The 19,742-nt window shown below is 50.2% G+C and overlaps 1 protein-coding gene across 1 annotated transcript in view; it reads left to right on the plus strand.

The window, feature by feature from the left end:
• The window catches only part of PLPP3 (phospholipid phosphatase 3), an 86,110-nt gene that overhangs the window by 54,492 nt on the left and 11,876 nt on the right, over positions 1-19,742 (plus strand). Inside the window, exons 3-5 of the mRNA XM_004607109.2 lie at positions 5,599-5,879; positions 6,705-6,762; positions 17,562-17,738. Of these exons, the coding sequence (XP_004607166.1) occupies positions 5,599-5,879; positions 6,705-6,762; positions 17,562-17,738 (516 nt within the window). The remainder of the gene's footprint in view (positions 1-5,598; positions 5,880-6,704; positions 6,763-17,561; positions 17,739-19,742) is intronic.

A 19,742-nucleotide genomic window follows, 5' to 3' on the forward strand; every position in this document is an offset into this window, starting at 1 on the left:
CTCAGCAGAGAGGGGTTGCCAGGGTGCTGAGTGCCAACATCTTGACTTCGGGACAGTCTGTCAATAGAACGGAACGTTAAAAATGACACAAATGTTAAACGAGATTGATTGTGCTGCTTTGGAGTTAGCCCTCTTTCCATTGGGTTATCTTGAAAAAGACATTTGGGATTCAATGATCAAAGCCAACATCATCTCACACTCACACACACACATAGACACACACACACACACACACACACTGTTTACCCTGAGGATTTGGTACTTGCAAATACTTAAGTTTGGAAGGTTCTCTGTTAAGAAACTCTTGGAACCAAGTCTTTCGGGGGGAAAAAAATGTGTTCTATAAGTGCAGGGTGTTTTGGTTTTGTTTTGTTTCTCCTTCTCAATGGAAGAAGAAGCAGAAAATTATCCCTTGGAGGACTCTTCTGCCAGGTGTCGGGCATTTGACACATCACTTGACTGAACCCCTGGCTGTCCTGCCAGGGAGAGATGATCAAGCTTATTTTATAGAGCAGGAACTCAAAGCCCAGCGGTGACATCACTGACCAAACGTAAGAGACGGCATTCAGAGTTTACTGGCTGCAAAGTCAGTGTTTTTTTCTCCATCCCTTGCTCTCTCCTTTCCAAAAAGTCTGTTCTAAGGTTTTTCCAAATTTCCTCTCTGGAACAGTTTGATATCTGTGAATATGCAGGGAGTTGAGTTCTTTTTTTCCCCCCTCCAGCAGAAAAGACAGGAAGGGGAACTGTCTTAGAATCAGAGGCGACGTCCCCTTCAAACCAGAGCCGTTCCCAGCCAAGGACTGATTCCTTTCTGTCCGCTCACAGCTTAATTGCAATGCTTTTCCACTTTATTAGTTTCCAGATTCTGGGCCAAGTGTTTTAAAAAGCAGGTAGGGGAGACTTTCTCCTATATGCTCCTGGCAACCTGCCATCACCCCCAGAATCTGTGGCTTGCTGTTTCAGAAAGGGATCCACACTGGAGGCCTTGCCCCCACCCCCCACCCGCCCCTCCATCCAGTGCAATGTACGTATCACAACCCTGCTGATGGAAGCAGAAATGCAGGCTGGGGGGTGGGGGGGTGGAGGAGTCCAGGCTGGGGACAGAGTCTTTGTAGGTTTAGAGGGGGGCACGGGGAGGCGGTGGAGAAGGAAGAGCTTATTTTATTACCCAGGAATAAAAACATTGTGTGTAATGAATAAAGTCCGAAAGCAGTAAATCTGGGGATCCAGACTTAGGTGTGTAACATGTTGGGGAACAGTTTAAGCCTTTGCCTCTTCTGCAGGGGAGAGGTATTTGGGCTGCCTTTCACAACACGAATTTCATTAAATGGTCTTTTAAGGGTTAGGATTACAAGAAGCCAAGTCCGGCTGGTTCCTAAGGATGATTTATGGCTGTGTTGGCGACTCCCCGACCCTTCTGTACAAGGGGATAGAGAAAATACATAATTTGTTGCTCATTAACTCCCAGATCTGTCAGGGTTGCCCCAGAAGTTTTGTGGACTTGGAGTCATATGTCTGCTAAATGGCTTCAACCTGGCTCTTAAAATATGCCATTGCCAATTCTACAGTGGACGCTTTGTCATAACAACGGACCTAGTGAAATTATCTCTGTGCAGCCGGTGTGGGGCTTTGAGCTCGAGAGTCAGAATAACTGGACTCTGCACTTTGCTCTGTCACTCACTAGCCTCACGTCCTTCAGGTCAGTCACCAAGTCTGAGAGAGTCTTAGTGTGCCCATCTGTGGAATGGGTACAGCCTCGTGAAAGTGGCAGGTTGTGTGGAACTGTGAAGGGTCGTAAAGGATTGCTGCTCTGATGAGCACTGTTCTTAAGAAGCCTTTGAATTTTCAGGTTCCGATAATTGGTAGATAATTGGTACTAAGAGTCAAAGTTTCACAAGAAAGGGCTGGTAGAGCTGCAAGGAAGGAAGCATGGGGTTGGAAGCAAACCCTTTTCACCACAGACTTCGGGAAGCAGGTGACCCACCTGAGATGAGTCAGTGAGTGAACTCGTGAGAGGCTCATTTGCAGTCCTCCCTCATGGCGGGGTCTTGTAGCCTGACACGGGGCATCACACTCAAGCTGAGGCCACTTAGGAACCCTTTCTGCATCTGTGATCAGGGGCTGCTTCAAGGAGCATCCAAGGCAGGGTGGAGTGTGGGGCCCGTAGCGTTATTTTATCTCTGTTTCAGCTTCTTCCCTTTACTTGGGGGCCAAGGCAGAGGGAGCGGAGAGGGTCGAGGATAAACGTCACGGCCCTGATGAAGAGCCTGGCACCCTTGTGTTTTTCGTATGGAGAAAGTGACACTCGTCATTCATTCACCGAGTAAGCGAGACTCAGGCCCTGGGTCCCTGACCTCTTGTTTCGGGTTCTTCCTTCTGCATCTTGAAGTCACGTGGAGAAGATTTATAAATAAAGAGTAAGAAAGAGAACCCGATGAACATGATTGTGGAAAGATGCATCTGGAACTTGTTAGCCTGTAAGGTTACATAGGGTAAAAGTATAAACAGGTTCAAAAGGGGAATTAGACCAGGAATGGTAGGAAAGAATTCTGGGCGGGGAGTCGGGACACCTGGGTCTAATCTGTAGCTGTGAGTTAATTAGGACCTCGGTTTCTTCCATATATAATAGCCCCTTTCATTTCGGACTTGCTGTGCTTCTCAGATTTTAATCTCAGAAAAATGTTATCAAAGCACTCTTGCTAATGTGTAGAGGATATATCCAATTTTGCAACTACTGTCTTGCCCCCTTTCGTTCATTCATCCACTCGTGTCTGAGCACCCAGGAGGAGTCAGGCATTTGTCTTCGTTCTGTGAAGGTATGGCAAAGCCAGGGTGCTGGCCATCTCTCTCCTGTAGAATCCCCCTGCACACGGTCTGGGAAAACAACACCTGAACACAGAGCAAGAGCACCAGCACTGGGGATAGTACAGTGGCTAGGACATTTGCCTGGCACGGGGCTGACCCAGGTTCGATCCCCGGCATCCTGTATAGTCCCCCGAGCACTGCCAGGAATGATCCCTGAGCACAGATCTAGGAGTAACCCCTGAGCATCCCTGGGTGTGACGCAGAAAGGACAGAGAGAGAGAGAGAGACAGAGACAGAGACAGAGAGACAGAGAGAGAGAGATAGACAGGCAGGCAGACAGACAGACAGACAGACAGACAGACAGACAGACATAGAGAACCAGCACTGATCAATGCAGAGGCCCTGTCGATGTGTCTGCAGTCGGCGGGTGCTGGTTTCACTGCTCCTCCCCGGCCTCGTAGGGCATTGCCATTCTGTCTCCGGACTCTGGAGACCCGGAGGGCTTGGATCAGTCCCCAACTCTGGGCGCCTTCCTTCCCCTCACGCAGGTGAATAGCACGGTACCCCCAGGAGGAGTGCTGGATCCTCATCTATGGCTTCCCCTGTGGTTAGAAAAATGCTCCCTGAAAGGGCAAGTGTGGCTCATGGTCCAGGGGAGGAAGTGTGAAAGGGACATTGTGGTGAGTGATGAGGTGACTGTTCCGCCGCTGGATGTGGTCGCAAGCAGGAAGTGGCCAGGCCGTGCTGTGGTGTTGAGGCCAGCCAGCTGTGTGGTTGGCCATGGCTAAGGTGGACTGGCCTTGCCTTCACTTCAGTGGCCTGGGCATCCCTGGCACTGACCGAAGTGGGGCATCTTCTCCCCGCCCGCGCCCACCGTTCTGAATGAAAATCCAGGCAGTTTCAGTTGAGTTGTTTCCTGTCCTGGAAGCTCCGTGGATGAATCCCTTGTGATTGTGAGGGTTTTATGAAGTGAAGGGTATAAATGCAGAGCCTGGCATGTAGGGCATGATTAGTGATGGGTAACCTTTAAAAAAAAATTTTTTTTTAAATTATGAGCTGCTATAAATGCCACGTTAAAAGTGTCTTGGTTTAGAATAGTAGAAATAAGTACCAGACAGTTGACTCCATGGCTTGGAAGCTGGCCTCACTTTCTGGGGAAAAGGCAGCTCAGATAGAGAAGGGAACACCAAGTAAAATGTGGTTGGAGGCCACGCAGGGGAAGGGTGATGCGTGCTGAAAGTAGACTAGAGACTTAACACGATGGCCACTCAACACCCCTATTGCAAACCACAACACCCAATTGGAGAGAGAGAACAAAAGGGAATACCCTGCCACAGGGGCAGAGTCGGGGGGGATGGGATTGGGGGGTGGGATACTGGGTTTATTGGTGGTGGAGAATGGGCACTGGTGGAGGGATGGGCTCTTGAACATTGTATGAGGGAAACACGAGCACGAAAATGTATAAATCTGTAACTGTACACTCACGGTGATTCACTAATTAAAAAATAAATAAATTTAAAAAATAAATAAATAAAAGTGTCTAGGTTTGGGGGCTAGAGACACAGCACAGCAGGTAGGCCATTTATACCTTGCATGCACCCAACCCAGGTTCAATCTCCTGCGTCCCAAGCCCCACCAGGAGTGATCTTTAAGTGCAGAGGCAGAAGTAAGCTCTGAGCACCACTGAAGGTGGCCTCAAAACAAACCCAAGAAAACCTCCTGATTTGGGGCCATAGAGGCAAACAGGACTGGGTTTAGGTACTAACTTTCACACGGCCATCCCTGACCTGATCCCCGGAACCACGTATGGTCCCTTAACCCCGCCAGGAGTGACTCCCGAGCTCAGAGCTGTGAGAAGAGCCCCCGGGTCCCACGGTAGAATGCCTAGTTTCTAAGCCAGCGTTGCTTTCCTCCCACGTCCTTCCAAACGGTCGGGTGGAAGAAACACTTCATGTGATGCCCGATGCTTTCCCTCCCCGTAAGCCTGCAGCCTCGCAAACAGAGCAGCCTCCCTTCCTGGAGAAGCCATCGAGTCCTTGTTTGTATATAAAAAAATCCTGTATACATGCCTCTTCCCCCATAGGTGGGTGTCGGTATATTTTTCTTGTTTTGTAGGTGCTTTATGGCCAGGTAGAACTTTTCCGGAAAAATAAAAAGCATGAAGGAGGGCTGGAGCGGTATCACAGCGGGTAGGGCGTTAACGTTGCACGCGGCCAACCCAGGTTCAATTCCCAGCATCCCATATGGTCCCCCGAGCACTGCCAGGAGTAATTCCTGAGCACTACAGAATCAGGAGTAACCCCTGAGCATTGCCGGGTGTGACCCAAAAAAAGCAAAAAAGCCAAAATACTCGTAAAGGAAATAACAGCTGCGTTGGCACCCTGGTCCCCCACCCTGTGCCTCTTCGTGTCTGAATGCCTGGACTCTGACCTGCAGTTTCATGCCGGCCTCCTGGGGTCATTGTCACTGTCACTGTCATCCCGTTGCTCATCGATTTGTTCAAGCGGGCACCAGTAACGTCTCTCATTGAGAGACTTATTGTTACTGTTTTTGGCATATCCAATACGCACAGGTAACTTGCCAGGCTCTGCCGCGAGGGCTCGATACTCTCGGTAGCTTGCTGGGCTCTCCAAGAGGGGCGGAGGAATCAAACACGGGTCAGCCGAGTGAAAGGCAAACGCCCAACCGCTCTGCTATCGCTCCAGCCCCTGGGGTCTTTACGAACCCATTCTGGCATCTGTTCTGAACATGGGTCTCCGCGTGCCCTAATTTCCCATGTTGGTTTCCTTCCAGATCATCACCGGGGAGTTCTACCGGATCTACTACCTGAAGGAGAAGTCCCGCTCGACCATCCAGAACCCCTACGTGGCGGCCCTCTACAAGCAAGTGGGGTGCTTCCTCTTTGGCTGTGCCATCAGCCAGTCCTTCACAGACATCGCCAAGGTCGCCATCGGGCGCCTGCGCCCTCACTTCCTGAGCGTCTGTAACCCTGATTTCCGCCACATCAACTGCTCTGAAGGCTACATTCAGGTGTACACGTGCAGAGGCGATGACAGTAAAGTGCAGGAAGCCAGGTGAGACGCCCCTCTGCCAGCCCCGCTCTGACGCAGGTGACTCGGGAGCACTTCCTCCACACCTGCTAGTTGCTAGACTCCGCTCTGGGGCTCTGATGTCATTGAAGACAATACAAATCCCTCTGCCCGAGGACTCCACTGTGCAGTGCTTGGGAAAGAATGTAAAGAAATGCCAGTGGGGGCTGGAGAGAAATTATACTGTTGGTGAGGTGCTTGCCTTGTGGATGGCTGACCTGGGTTCCATCCAGGCACACTGAATGATTCCCCAAGCCCCACATGGAGTGGCCTCGAGCCCGGAGTGAGCCTGAGCACTGCTGGGTGTGTGCCCCCAAAGCAAGCATAAAAAGATAAAACGTTGGTGCTGCAAAAAAGATAAAACTTTGGTGCTACCTACCTACAGCGGGTAGGGTGCTTGCCTTGCATGAAACCTACCCCAGATCAATTCCTGGATTCCGCAATGGTCCCCCCAGCATCACCAGGAGGAATTTCTGAGTGCAGAGCCAGGAGTAGCCTCTGAGTATTGCTCTCTCTCTCTTTCCTGATGGTAGGACTTGAAAAACCACACACACACACACACACACACACACACACACACACACACACACACACACACACACACATACACACACATGAACAATCAATAAACCAAAAATAAAATAAAATAATTATGACAGAACCTTGATGAGTCCATTTGTTCGTTCATGAGTTCATGGTACCTGCTCCAGGCAGTGTACGCAAAGCACAACCAGGATCTCGGGAGGGAAGACTGGGATAGGTGTGCGTGAGGTGACTCTGACCCTTCACGGTCCTCTCTTGCTTTTGCAGGAAGTCCTTCTTCTCTGGCCATGCCTCCTTCTCCATGTACACCATGCTGTATTTGGTGGTAAGTTCCTTCCCTCTGATTCCAGTGGGCTCCCGGGTCCACTCCTAGTGTAAGTCCCCTCTGTACAAGAGCCATCAGTCACCCTTCCCCTTGCCATCCTTGAAAAAGAAGTTGCTGGAAATATACCCGACTGCCGCTGGAGCAATAGTGCTTGGCTTCCCACTGATTTTTCTAGACTTTTCCCATTTTTCAATTTAAACTATTTATTGTGTCGGGGCCCAGCTATAGTACAGTGCGTTAGGGCACTTGCCTTGCATACAACCAACCCAGGATCGATCCCCAGCCCCACATATGGTCCCCTGAGCTCAACCAGGAGGAAGCCCTGAGCACCGCTGCATGTGCCCCCAAAAATAGAGTGGGAAATGGTACAGGGAGTAGGGAACATGCCTTTCATGTGATCACCCGGTTTGGTCCACAGCACCATGCAGTTCCCTGGGTGCTGCCTTGGAGATTTTGAGCTCTACTGTGGCCCAGGAGGTCCCAGTACTGCCAGGGTCACCCCGGAGATTCCTGTCACCACATTCTAGGACCTTGCCTTGAACCTCCAGCCTGGAGGACCCAAGAATCACCCAAAGGGATCTCCCCGCCCCGGACTCCTGAGCACTGATTGAAAGCCTCCTTACCAAGAACTATTTTACTGGGACTCCTTGATGAGGATCATGCATCTTTAAAAAAAACTAAAATCATAAAGCAACGGAGATCTGTAGCCTTTTAGAATGCCAAGCGATGCTTTCTGATGCTCCCCAAGCTCACTTCCCTCTTCAGCATTCTTAGGGTCTAAGTTACTGTCTTGACCCTGCAAAGGATGACTTCAGCGAGGGTCCAGAAATTGAAGCTGGCTGCCAGAATTTACCTGAATACTGGAACTGGCATTTAGCTGATCACATTCTGGCATGTTTGGCCCTGCCAGGCTCCCTCTGCTCGCTCTCTCTCTCTCTCTCTCTCTCTCTCTCTCTCTCTCTCTCTCTCTCTCTCTCCCCCTCCCTCCCTCCCTCCCTCCCTCCCTCCCTCCCCCCTCTCTGTCTCTCTGTCTCTGTGTTTCTCTTCTCTCTGTCTCTCCATCTCTGTCTCTCTCACTCTATCCTCTCTGCCTCTCTCTTTGTCTCTCTTTCCTCTCTGTCTCTCTCTGTCTCTGTCTGTCTGTCTCTCTGTCTCTCTATGTCTCTCTATCTGTCTCTATCTCTGTCACTCTCTCTCTCCTGATGGTAGAACTTGAAAAACCATCACTCCTCCACTCGGGGTAAGGTTGAACTGAGCAGGTGCCTCGTAATGTCACACTAAAGCCAGCCCTCCTGAGCCCCAGCCCTGACCTGGAGAGACCGAGGCCAGAACAGCTAAGCGGCCTGCCAGAGGCCCTGGTGCAGGCACTTCCTGGTGGGTGGTGGGGCTGGGCTTTGAGTTCCCACATTGCCTTCAGGGCCAGGCCTCCATCTTTCTGGAGACTCTGGGTGGGTGAGGGCTGTGCCTCGGGCAGCCACTGCTCTTTCTCTCTGTCAGTTCATCCCGCCCCCCCACCCCCACCCCCTCACCTTTGCTCTCTTCTTGAATGCGGTCCCTATGCCCAGGAATGTTTGCTGTCAGCTCTGTGAGGGCGCTCCGAGCGAAAAGGCCCGCAGAGGCCAGACACTGCTGAGAGCAGCAAATGCTGTTTAGAAAAAGAGTGTTTTGATTTTGACTGATGTCGAAAAACATAATTAGGAATTGGAAAAAATAGCAGAGGTTGCTTTGTTTTGTTTTCCCCCCATCCTTTTCGAGCCCCAAGGCCTCTGGCCTTCCTGTAACCAAGGCGATGGTGCGTCAAAGGTGGGCCCAAGCTCGGAAGCTGTTCCACGTGCATTTATTTATTCCCGCAGCACACTTTCCGTCACTTTTCATTTTTTTTTTTTTTGAAGTTGTTTTTGTTTTTGCCTTGCCCCGAGAAAGGATAATTTAGCATAGATATTTAGTTTCCGGTTCCATTTTTTTATATGTTACCCAGACCTGGAAACAATTTTACAAATGTAATTTCAGAGCATGTGGTAAAGGTGCTTTAGAGGAGGAATAATTTTTTTTTTCACATTCCTTCATTTACTTCCAAGAGAAAAACACTGAGTAATTTTGAAACCAACTCTGTGTGCTCCAGAAGGCCCCAGGAGGGACATTTCTAGCACTTTCTAGTACCTTCTGTGTGTCAGGCACGGGGCTGTGTTCATCTAGAATGTCTGATTCTCTTAATATCTCACTGACATAAATTATGGTGACCCTGTTTCTGGATCTAAAAAGTTAAATAGTTCTGATGTACATGGTTACCCCGTCACCACAAAGTGCTCATAACTCTACTACCACTGTCTTTCAAAAAATAAAAAATAATAAAATTTAAAAAAACCTTAATTTACTATGCAATAGTGGATGCTGCAGAAAGGAAGAGGTGGGTTACAAGTGACTTAAACAGACTACTTCCCCACAGTGTTCCTGTCTAGCTGCTGAAAGTGCCAAAGTTTGCCCAGAGGGACTCCAGCTAACCCAGAGCACTTGTTAAGGGTCTGCTGTCACCTCCTCACTGCTATGGGCAGCCGTGGGAGCTCCTGTTAGCATTAGCTATGAGTCGACTCAGGTCGATTCCTGGCTCTAGAGCTGGGCATTCATGCACTCCTGGAAAGGAGAACCAGCCATATGTCTCCTTCGAACAACGGCTGCCCCTGTGTCCTCTGACCACCTGCCCCAGGAAGGGTAGAATTTCCTGGTGTCCTTTGACCTCTCCTGACACTTTGCAGTCTTTGAAGTGCTTAAAGTCTTCTTAGTGCAGAATGGAAACGGAAGGTAGGGAATGGAAGGTTGGGGAGCCATCAGGAGCACACAGGGACTAACATGTCTACCCCACCCAAGTTTCACGAGAGAGATCACCACAGCTCAGGGTCAGGAGTAAGCCATCATCCAAGTTGAACTTCATCTCCTCACATTCTTTGGGTCACTTTGCCAGAGAAGCCGTCTCTGTGTGAACAGACCTCCTGTTTTATGACAGCCTGCCTCTGGGTCTCGCTCACTCCCTTGGCACCTTTAGCTCCCCTCACCCCCATATTTCTCCCCGACTGCATCCTGAATCTTCATCTCTTTGTTTCTGTCCACCTGATCCCTGTAAGGGTCTCGGAGGAGACTTTGTCTCTTGATTCACTCTGTAGCTCTCTGCTCCAGACATGGAGGCATGAAATGTGCCACGAGTGTTAGGGGAAATGAGCGAGTGAGTGAATGAGGGAGTGAAGGGGGGAAGGATGGAAGTGAATGGATATTCCACGTCTTTGGGCATTCCCTAGCCTTTCCTTTCTAGTTAGGATTTTCTTCATCTCCCCACTCCTGATCTGACAGCCCTTGTGGCCTCGTGTGGGGTAGGATCCTCTTGGTGAACTTTTCCCTGTGGATTCTTCCCGAGACGCTGTGAGAACTCTTTCTGTGTTGGAGGGTTTGCTGGGTACCAAGGAGACAGGCTGTATTCTGATAGCCCTGTCCTCTGGCCTGTGGTTGTTAGTCATTGAGGTTTCGTTCAGCATGTTTAGAGCCTTAAAGCAGCAGGGCCTGGTGTACCCACGAGACATGCCCGCAGACCCTGGGAGTGCCCGGGGAAACCCTCTGCAGCAACAGGATGGCAGACTCAGGGGGAATAAACCACTGTGCCAGATGTTGCTCTGCCTCCTCGTCCCAGAGCCATCGTCCAGGCGTCCCTCCAACCTGTGTGCTTTCCACACAACCATTTAGCCACAGTTCCTGAGCCCCTGTGCTGTGCCGCTGAGGGACAGGGACAAGGAAAGAGCTCACCATTTTGCTTGGGAAGCCTGAAAAGTAGATCTGGTGGAACTCTGCAGTGTGGAGGGTTAGACATCTGGTCTACCACACTGCTGGAAACCTGTGTTTTACTTTTGACCCTCTTAAAAACCAAGCTGTTGATAGCCTGCTGCTATCCCAAACCTTCCTGAGAACAGAAACCGCTGATGAACACATACTTCCTATGTATCCTATACAGGATTCTTAGCAGAAAGTACATTAGAGAAAAGGAAATGAGCGGGGGAGCAGATCCCATATGGTCCCCTGAGCACCGTCAGGAGTAAGTCCTGATGCAGAACCAGCTGTAAGCCCTGGACATCACAAGGTGTGACCCCAAAACCAATAACAACAACAAAAAAAAAAAGAGAGAGAAAAAGAAATGATATTGAGAAAATCTGAAGGAAGAGAAAGTACATTTACAGTACAGGACTGTATTTATCCAGGCTGGACTTTCACAGGCTCTATTTACGAGAATAGACCTGTGGTTCAAACTTGTGGTTTTCAAGGCTCAACCCTTGGTCCCAGACAGTTGGCCAAGTCCTGTGATTGGGGGACAGTGAGGCTGTTGCATGTTGGCGCATGTGGACCCCATCAGGAGGTCTACTCTGCCAGTTCCCAGGCTTCCCTTTACCTCAGTTCTGGTTATTTCCTCCCCTAATTCACAAACCCTGTGTTTCAGACATGGCATTAGGAAGCAGGAGGAGGTACCTCAGAGGAGCCTGAGGTTCCCCACTGTGACCTATGCAGGTTAGTCCTTCGGACGCTCACAGCTGTGGACTCCCCCACATTGCTGTTTCCTGCAAAGGCAGAAGTCCAGTACAAAAGAGCAGAATTGTATTTGCAAAGCATGAATCTCTCAAGGAAGCTGGGTGGTCCTGTGGTTAGAGCACAGATTAGAAAAGATGAATGTTGTGCAATGTATATGGTTCCCTATTCCCTCAAACAAGTGACATGGTCTCTTTGGACCTTGATGTTGGCCTCTGTAAAATGGCCGCAATGGTGTCACCTAATACCTATTGATTGTGACAGTGGGAGATAGTGTTACTTAAATCACCTGACAAAGCATGTGCTCCAGGCCTTTGAGCCATCTTTCCAGCCCAATACCCCTTTAAAGGAGAAAAGTCAGTGGGAAGTAGTTGAATTGCCTCCCAGAGAGAAAGTCTAGTTTTGCACCCTGAAGACAAATCACCAGCAAGCAAACCAATGCCAGGCAGAAGACAGGGAGGGGACAAGAGGAGGGAGATGGTTCTCCATGTGGGTGTCCTGTGGGGTTCAGGACACACATCCAGAAAGAGCAGTGGGCAGGGAGGCAGGGAGGAACAAAAGCCTTCTTTTCACATTTAGCAGAGGGGTCCCCAGAGTGATGGAAATGAAGGGAAAGGACAGTCCAAACCTGTTTCCCCGGTATGCAAATCATGTCAGGAGACACAAGTGACTTCGCAAGAAGCAAACCTGACTTGGGCCACTGTTGGCTCTGCGCGTCCAGGCCAGAGGAGCTGGCTTGTACTCAGAAAGCCCTTTCTGAGGAGGTTTTGTTGGAATTCTCCAGAACCCCAACATTGAAACCAGGGTCGGGAAGGAGAGGGCTCCACTGAGGGAGATTTAGGGGAGTGGATTCTCTGTGCCAGGGACTTTCTCAGATATCATTTGGGGGAGAAGAGGAGAAATATATTTTTCTGTTGCCGTCTTCCCATCTTTCCAATTGCTAAAATAAAACCTACGGAAGAAAACTCTTAGCACAAGAGAGGGACTTTTTCAAAAGTTTCATTCCGCTCGGAGCTTTCACAGTTTTGAACGGATTGATGCTCATGACGTGGCTTTTTGATTTTTTTTTTTTAATGACCAAATCTCTGTTATCTATGAGAAAGCAGAAATTGAAAGGGGTCTTGTGACTGGTCTGGGATCCAATGACTGGTGTGAAGCAAAGAAAAGAGTCTATTTCCTCTGACTCAGATCAAGTCCTTTCTGCAAAGTCAGGCTGATTCTCAGAAGGCGCATGCTGATGAGGTTCTCCCCGCCTGTGGCGGGGAAGTGAGAGCATGCGTGATGGGACCAAGGATCAGCAGGCAGGGGTCAGGCTTTTGATTTGGTCCTGCTCTCTCTTGCTCAGTTCCTCTTTGGTGGGGGGAAGCACCACATCAGTGATGCTTGGGGAAGTGTGCAGTGCAGGTGATGGAAACTTGGACCCCAACATGCCAAGCGTACACTCCGTCTCTTTGAGTTGTCTCCCCAATCTCTGATATCCTTTATTTTTTTTAAAAAAAAATGTTTTTTATTGAATCACCGTGAGATAGTTACAAACCTTTCATGATTGAATTTTAGTCACACAATGATCGAACACCCATCGCTCCATCCGTGTACATTTTCCACCGTCAGTGTCCCCAGTATCCCTACCCACCTCCCAGCCCCCCTCGCCTTTCTTCTTACTCTCTCTACTTTGGGGTATTTGTTCAAGCAGGCACCAGTAACGTCTCTCATTGAGAGACTTATTGTTACTGTTTTTGGCATATCCAGTATGCATGGGTAGCTTGCCAGGCTCTGCAGCACGGGTGAGATACTCTCGGTAGCTTGCCAGGCTCTCCGAGAGGGGTGGAGGAATCGAACTCAGGTCGGCCGCATGAAAGGCGAATGCCCAACCACTGTGCTATCGCTATAGTTTGCAATACAGATACTGAGAGACCATCATGTTTGGTCCTTTGCTTACTTTCAGCACACATCTCCCATCCCGAGCGATCCTTCCATCCATCATTGACTTAGTGGTCCCTTCTGTATCCCAACTGCCGTCTCCCCCGGCACACGAGGCAGGCTTCCAACCATGGAGTGATTCTCCTTGCCCTTGTCTCTACTACTGTCCTTGGGTTTGTGGAATATAAACTGACATGAGATTAGTCTCCTTTTCTAGGGTGCCTCAGACTTCTGGAGCCCCTGCAGGGATTCTGTTTCCGGGGAAGTCTCCTCTCTGGCCCAGGGCTAGGCCCTGTATCCTGTGACTCACTACTGAACAAGGGGACCTTCCCTTGTGGAGCTTTCTAGGGACCTCACTGTCCCACTCCCAAGTGTCCATGGGCACACAGTGCTCCAGAATGTTCTCTCTAATCTTGGTCCGAACCTCTGCCTGGAGTGGTTCGTGAGACCTGCGTTACAGGCTAGCAATAACCAGCCCATTTCCCAGTGCGGAAGGCATGCGACAGAGAGAGTTATTATCAGGCCCTTTGATCGACCTCAAAACCTGTTGGCCACCAGCTTATTTCTGAAATCAGATGTCCCCACTGGGTGTAAGGTCGTTGTGCAATCTCTTTCTTTAGCAACTGGCCTGTTTTTGGTGCAATCTGCACATTCGTGGAGGACATGGCATTTACCAAGGCCAACAGGGTCACAGATTTTGGAATCTGTCCCGGCCACTGACTTGCAACAGTTGGGGAGCTGTGTGTTCTCATTGGAGGCTGCGTTCCCGAGACAAGGGAGACAGTCTTCCCCGTTTCACAGAGCAGGAGTCTGAGACCCAAGCAAGTGGCCACATGCTCGGTGAAGTCAAGCCAGGCTGAAAGGCACTTGCCCGAGCTTTTGCTTTGTTCCAGTGTCCCGGCCACTGGCACTGGGATCCATCCCCAGCTCTCATGGCTTTTCTCTTTCAGGGTGTGAGTTATTGATGGATCTGGGGGATGAGCTTCCATCTGCCCACTGGGACTCCATGTCTGGCCACTTCCCCAAGGGGTTCCTTTCCCATGGCCCCCCTACGCCTCCCTCATTCCTGAGCACTCCCTTCCTGCAGCTATTCTAAAGTCTCTTCCTCTCTCCTCAAGTTCCTCTCCTGTATTTATTTCTTTTCTTCAGCTACAGCCCTGAGTGTCTGAGTCAGTGGAAGGGGAGATGTAAGCCTTATCCGGTAGGGGAGCCCACCCTTCCTTTACCCCCACCCTGATTTCTAGGGCCCCTTGACCTCAAGCCTACCAGGAAGGGTGGGGGGAAGTGCTTGGAGGCTTTTGAATTAGCATTTTCTGAGGATCTGCAGAATTTTCAGCTCAGGAAAAGTTGAAAAATCTCCAGGCTGCCAGGTCCAAGTGGAGAAAAGTGGTTACATCATTTGTTGATCGGGTCACACCTCGTGGCTAGCCCCCAAGCTTCTTGAGCATGACACCCACCTGTCCTACTGCCATGGCAGAGCAGTTGTCATACTTTATATGCGAGGCATCTGCTGGTGGAAATGGGGGTTCTTTCTGGTACCCAGCACTCTCTTCCACTGCCAAGGCTGGCTGTCGGAAGGGCTGCTCGTCGTAGACTGAAGCAAATGGACTGCTCCTTGCTCCTTGCTCTTTGAGCCTGCCATCGTCCAGAAGGTTGAGGTTGAATCGGAGCTATGCCACCACCATGCCATCCCCACTTGCAAAGGGCCTTTTGATTTCCTGAGTACAGAACCCCAGGGGGCCCTTTCAGTAGCTGTGGGAGTAGCCTGAGCTGGGCTGCTGTTGCTTAGGGGAGAGAACCTGGCTGACAATCCATTCATTTTTTTTTCACCCTTGCTTACACTACCATTTCCCAATTTTGTGGTTGGTTTGTTTGTTTTGTTTTGGGGGGGACCACACCTGGCGGGACTCAGGGCTGACTCCAACATTTCCCAATTTCAATTCAAGGGTCTAGTTCTTCTGTGAAAAAGAAGGCAAATTTTGTAAGTGTGAGAAAAGGAGCATAGAGCATTCGCCAATCTCTTCAGGGATGCTTAGCATTCTAGGGAATATGGTTTGGGAAAGACTGAGCTATGAAATACAGACCGGGTTCAATGCGTAGGAGCCAGGCCTTTCAGGAGCTGCCTTTGCTTGGCCCTGGAGCCTGGTCCTCATCACTTGCCTCAATACCCTCTGCTGTTCCACCCAACTCTGCCAACTTCTCCGGAACATTGATTGCTGGCTTCTGAGCTTTCACTCTGCCGGACATCCCACACCACCAACTCCATCCCCTTCCATCCTATTCCTCTTTCCTGGGTTCAAGCCGGTCCCTGCCTTCAGGACAGAAATGATAGCATCTCACTTCTGGGAACTTCATCCATTCATGTATCTGGCTTCCTAGCTTGTTTGCTTTTGGTTTCTTTTGGCTGGTCTAGCCTTTGATTCTTTGTAGAATATTATTTTCCAAGTTTTTCCTCCAAGTCTTTTTTTCTTTTCTTTTTTTAAGGATGGGTTGGGGAACCAGAGAGAGCTACATACCAACTAAAGAGTTTTGATTATTATTACTGTAAATGGAAGTTGTAGTTATCTATTCAAACAGTTCTTTCTCTCCTTGCTTCATAAAAGCCCTATGCTGTTCTTGTTGAGCTAATTATTGGCTAAAGAGATGATGTTTATTTCATCTTTTTTTCTATTATAGTAGTTTTACCTCTTGTAGATTTTAACAGCTTGTTTTTGGTACATGAAATGCCATTGATTTTTATCATTGTTTAGCAGACAAACCCTGCATTTTCTTTTTACTTATGTCACTGTCATTCTTAGATTTCCCAACAGTACTTTCATGTAATTTCTAAATCATCAGGTTGATTATGTGGATTTTTGTAAATAGTTTCTCAGGTAGTTGAGGATTCAGGGTATGACATTCTTCCTACTCAGGTAAGAGGGGTTCCGGAATCTTCAATGCTCTGCTTTGCTCTTTCCTGATCACCAAAAGGAAAGTCTGTTTGTCTTAGGAGGGACAAAGTGACCCCTTTGCCTCCGTGTTGGCTCTATCTTTGGGTTTCTAGCCTCTTTCCTACTCTCTTCCCCTTTCTCCTGGCCTCTGCCAGGGCTCTGCTTTGATTTGTGGTCAGGAGTTCCTCTTGTCCTGTCCCCTCTTCCTCCTCCTCTCCCAAGTTCCCACAGGAACCTGGGAAGTAGGTTGTGCCCAGAGGTTAGAACGGAAACAGCAGGAAGATAACTCCAAGGGACAATGCCCAGTTGACGTCATTTCAACTTTTCTGCTTGCTAGAGGAGTTTGTTTCTTTCTTCCCGCTTTCTCCAGGTTGCTCCTCTGCCCCACCCAACCCTGGGCCTGTCAGTCTCCAGTCTCCGTTTGCAGGCTCTCTGGCATGGCCTGGTGGGTTTATGTGTTTCCTGAGATTCTCATTCAAGGGCCATAGTTCTAAGTGTTGCCTTGGAAACTTGGACTCTGGTAGAGCAGCTTTTATGTGAAAGAAACTGCAGAGACAAACTCTTCTTACTGCATGGGATGGGGATGGTGAACAAGTATATCCATTGTGTGTGTGTGTGTGTGTGTGTGTGTGTGTGTGTGTGTGTGTGTGTGTATACACACACACAAGTATATCCATTGTGTGTAACATATACACACACATGCGTGTATGTATATATATACATATATACATATACACACACTGTGTATATATGTATCCATTGTGTATATATATATATATATATATACACACACACACACATATATAATCTTTATTCACTTTGGTTGCTGTTCTTTAATGAGTTCCAATCTGGGAAAGGGGAAAGGGAACCAGCATTTGGGTTTTTGTTTGTTTGTTTGTTTGTTTGGGGAACACACCCAGCAGTGCTCAGGAGTTACTCCTGGCTTTGCATACAGGAATAATTCCTGATGGGCTCAGGGAATCCTATGGGATGCGGGGAATCAAACCTGACTTGGTTCAAGACAAGTACCCTACTTCCTGTACTATCTCTCCGGCCCAGATACCAGCATTTGTGAGGAGTCTGTGTGCCAGGGTGGGGCCAAGGCCAATCTCAGTCTCACTGGCTGAGCTCAGTCTCGAAGTTAGCTCCCTAGAAAATCTCCATTAAAAAAAAAAAAAAGTGTGTGTGTGCGTGCGTTTTGCTACAGGAGCTAAGGCTTGGGATTTAAATGACCAGCTTGAGGTCCCGTCCAAGTTGGGCATTCTTTCTCCTAGATGCCACCCCAGGCATGGTTCCATTTGGTCCCAGATGGTCCCGTTTAGCAGAAAGCACCGCGGGTTGGAATGCTGAGCGCGTCTCTGAGCGTGTGTTCCTCTTCTCTCCCTCCAGCTGTACCTGCAGGCCCGCTTCACCTGGCGAGGGGCCCGCCTCCTGCGACCCCTCCTGCAGTTCACCCTGATCATGATGGCCTTTTACACAGGACTGTCCCGGGTCTCTGACCACAAGCACCACCCCAGCGACGTGCTGGCAGGATTCGCTCAAGGAGCCCTGGTGGCCTGCTGCATAGTAAGTCTCTTTCGCCCTCTGTGTGCAGGCAGCGCTCTGGATGCCTCGCCGGTGGCCTGTGTCACGCCTCTCCTCTGCCCGGTGTGGGGAAAGCGACTCGCGCTGGGACTCCAGGCCAGCGATTTTTTTCCTTTCCCCACAGCCTGGGTGGGGGGTCGGCATGCCAGCCGGGCCTGAGACCCCCTTCTTCTCCAGGAAACAAGGGATTGGGGCTCCCTCGGCATGAGAGATCGGAAGAGAGTTGGGAATGGTCTGGCTGCTCCCTATGTGCACGTGGACGTGTTAGGGTTCAAGAGGGGAAGAGAGTCCCATGTCAGGACTCAGTCCCCCGACTCATCAGGTGCTCACGTGTCGATTTGGCGGACACTTCACGAGGCCCCACTTCTGGGAAAACAGCCCCAGCCTCCATGACCTTTAATGCCACTTGCTCAGCTGCAGACGCAGCTTTGACTGGAGTTTGCTGGAGGCTGTGCCCTCCCTCCCCGAGGAGAGGACCTGGCATGGCCGGGCACAGATCTCCTGGAGCATGGTTCAGGAATGGGCTTCTGATTTGCCCCCAAATAAACGGGCTCCCCCCTTTTCATGTAGCTCATCTGGCATCCAGGGTGTTGAGCCAGGCATGACACCTGTCCTTGACCTGAGCCCCAGCTCCTTGTCCATCTCTCTCTGCTTTTCCTGTCGCTCAAAGTGGAGAGGGAGTATTTGGCAAAGGTAACTGAGCACCTGCCTCATCCGTCTAACAGAAACCCCAGGAACCTGTACCGGCTACTGGAGCTCTGCACACGTAGCTTGCCTGGTTGTTAGGGGGCTCCTAGTGCATTCACAGTGGGGACCGTGGACAGTAAATGAGAGATAGAGACCCCTGCCCTTTGCTAACGTGAACCCCGGCTGCAACCCCACATCTCCCCCAGTACCCCGCGTCCTACTCTCCTCTGCATGAATATTGCTGCAGGGGTGGGGGGGGCTCCCTTATGAGGATTCCCTCCTAGCGGGCAGCGGGTAGATTAGAACATACTATTCTCACTCACTGTGACCTCAGGAAGCCTACCTCTGAGGAAGTCAGTGTGCCAGGAAAAAAATCAACATGTCCACGCTGGCACATGTCTAGAGGGCAGTCTCCAGGAGGTAAAGCAGTGACCAAGGCCCCAGGCCTCACTCGCTGGGACAGCCCTGCCCAGTTGCTCCACACAGCGCAGCCAAGCACCGCTATTATAGTACCAAGTAGTACTTGCATCAGAGACCCAGGCAGGGGGTGGGGAGGGGCCTTGCCAGGCAGGCGAGGATCTGCCCCAGTGTATGGTGGGCACAGAGAGGAAGAGGAACTGGAGAGATAGAGGTGTGCACCCCATAGGAAAAAAAAAAGCACCGTCTGCGTGGGAATCTGAGCATAGGGCGGGGCTGTGTCCATGTCTTTCTTCATGGCTTTCTTTCTTCTTTTGTCAGTCAGGCCCAGAGGGAGGGAGGCTGGGGGAGCTCCCCACTAATGAGAATAGCTGCTCACTGGCCCTTGATGCAGAGTGACAGCGGGGGAGCGGGGCTTGCAGGAAATGGGACAAGCCCTTTGCTCACTGGACCTTTCTGAACGCTGCTCTGGACAGGAGGCCAGCCCCTGGGGCCTTCAGTCTCAGTTTGCTTTCTTATCCCCTCCTACCCCTCCCACTGCCCTGGTTGGGGTCTCCTACACCCCTCCCGATAGTAAAGTCAAAGATCCCGAAATCAAACGCGGGTCAGCTGCGTGCAAGGCAAACGCCCTATCCGCTGTGCTATCGCTCCAGCACAGAGGGGCCTCTGGCCTAAATTCTTTCCCTCCTGGAGCAGAAGTTCCCTGAGAATGACAGCCGTGCCTGTCTGTCCACAGCGCCAAAGGACAGCATTTCCAAAGTCCCATCACTCCGTCACGCGCCTGGCCCATCGTCTTCCCTCCCTCCAATCCTCTCTTGAGTCTTTCCTGCAGAGAGCAGGGAACAGGGCCTGACAACCTTGGGGTCCCGTGGAGGGAAAGAA

This window comes from Sorex araneus, chromosome 5 (assembly GCF_027595985.1).
Source record: "Sorex araneus isolate mSorAra2 chromosome 5, mSorAra2.pri, whole genome shotgun sequence".
In the NCBI taxonomy this organism is placed as follows: Eukaryota; Metazoa; Chordata; class Mammalia; order Eulipotyphla; family Soricidae; genus Sorex; species Sorex araneus.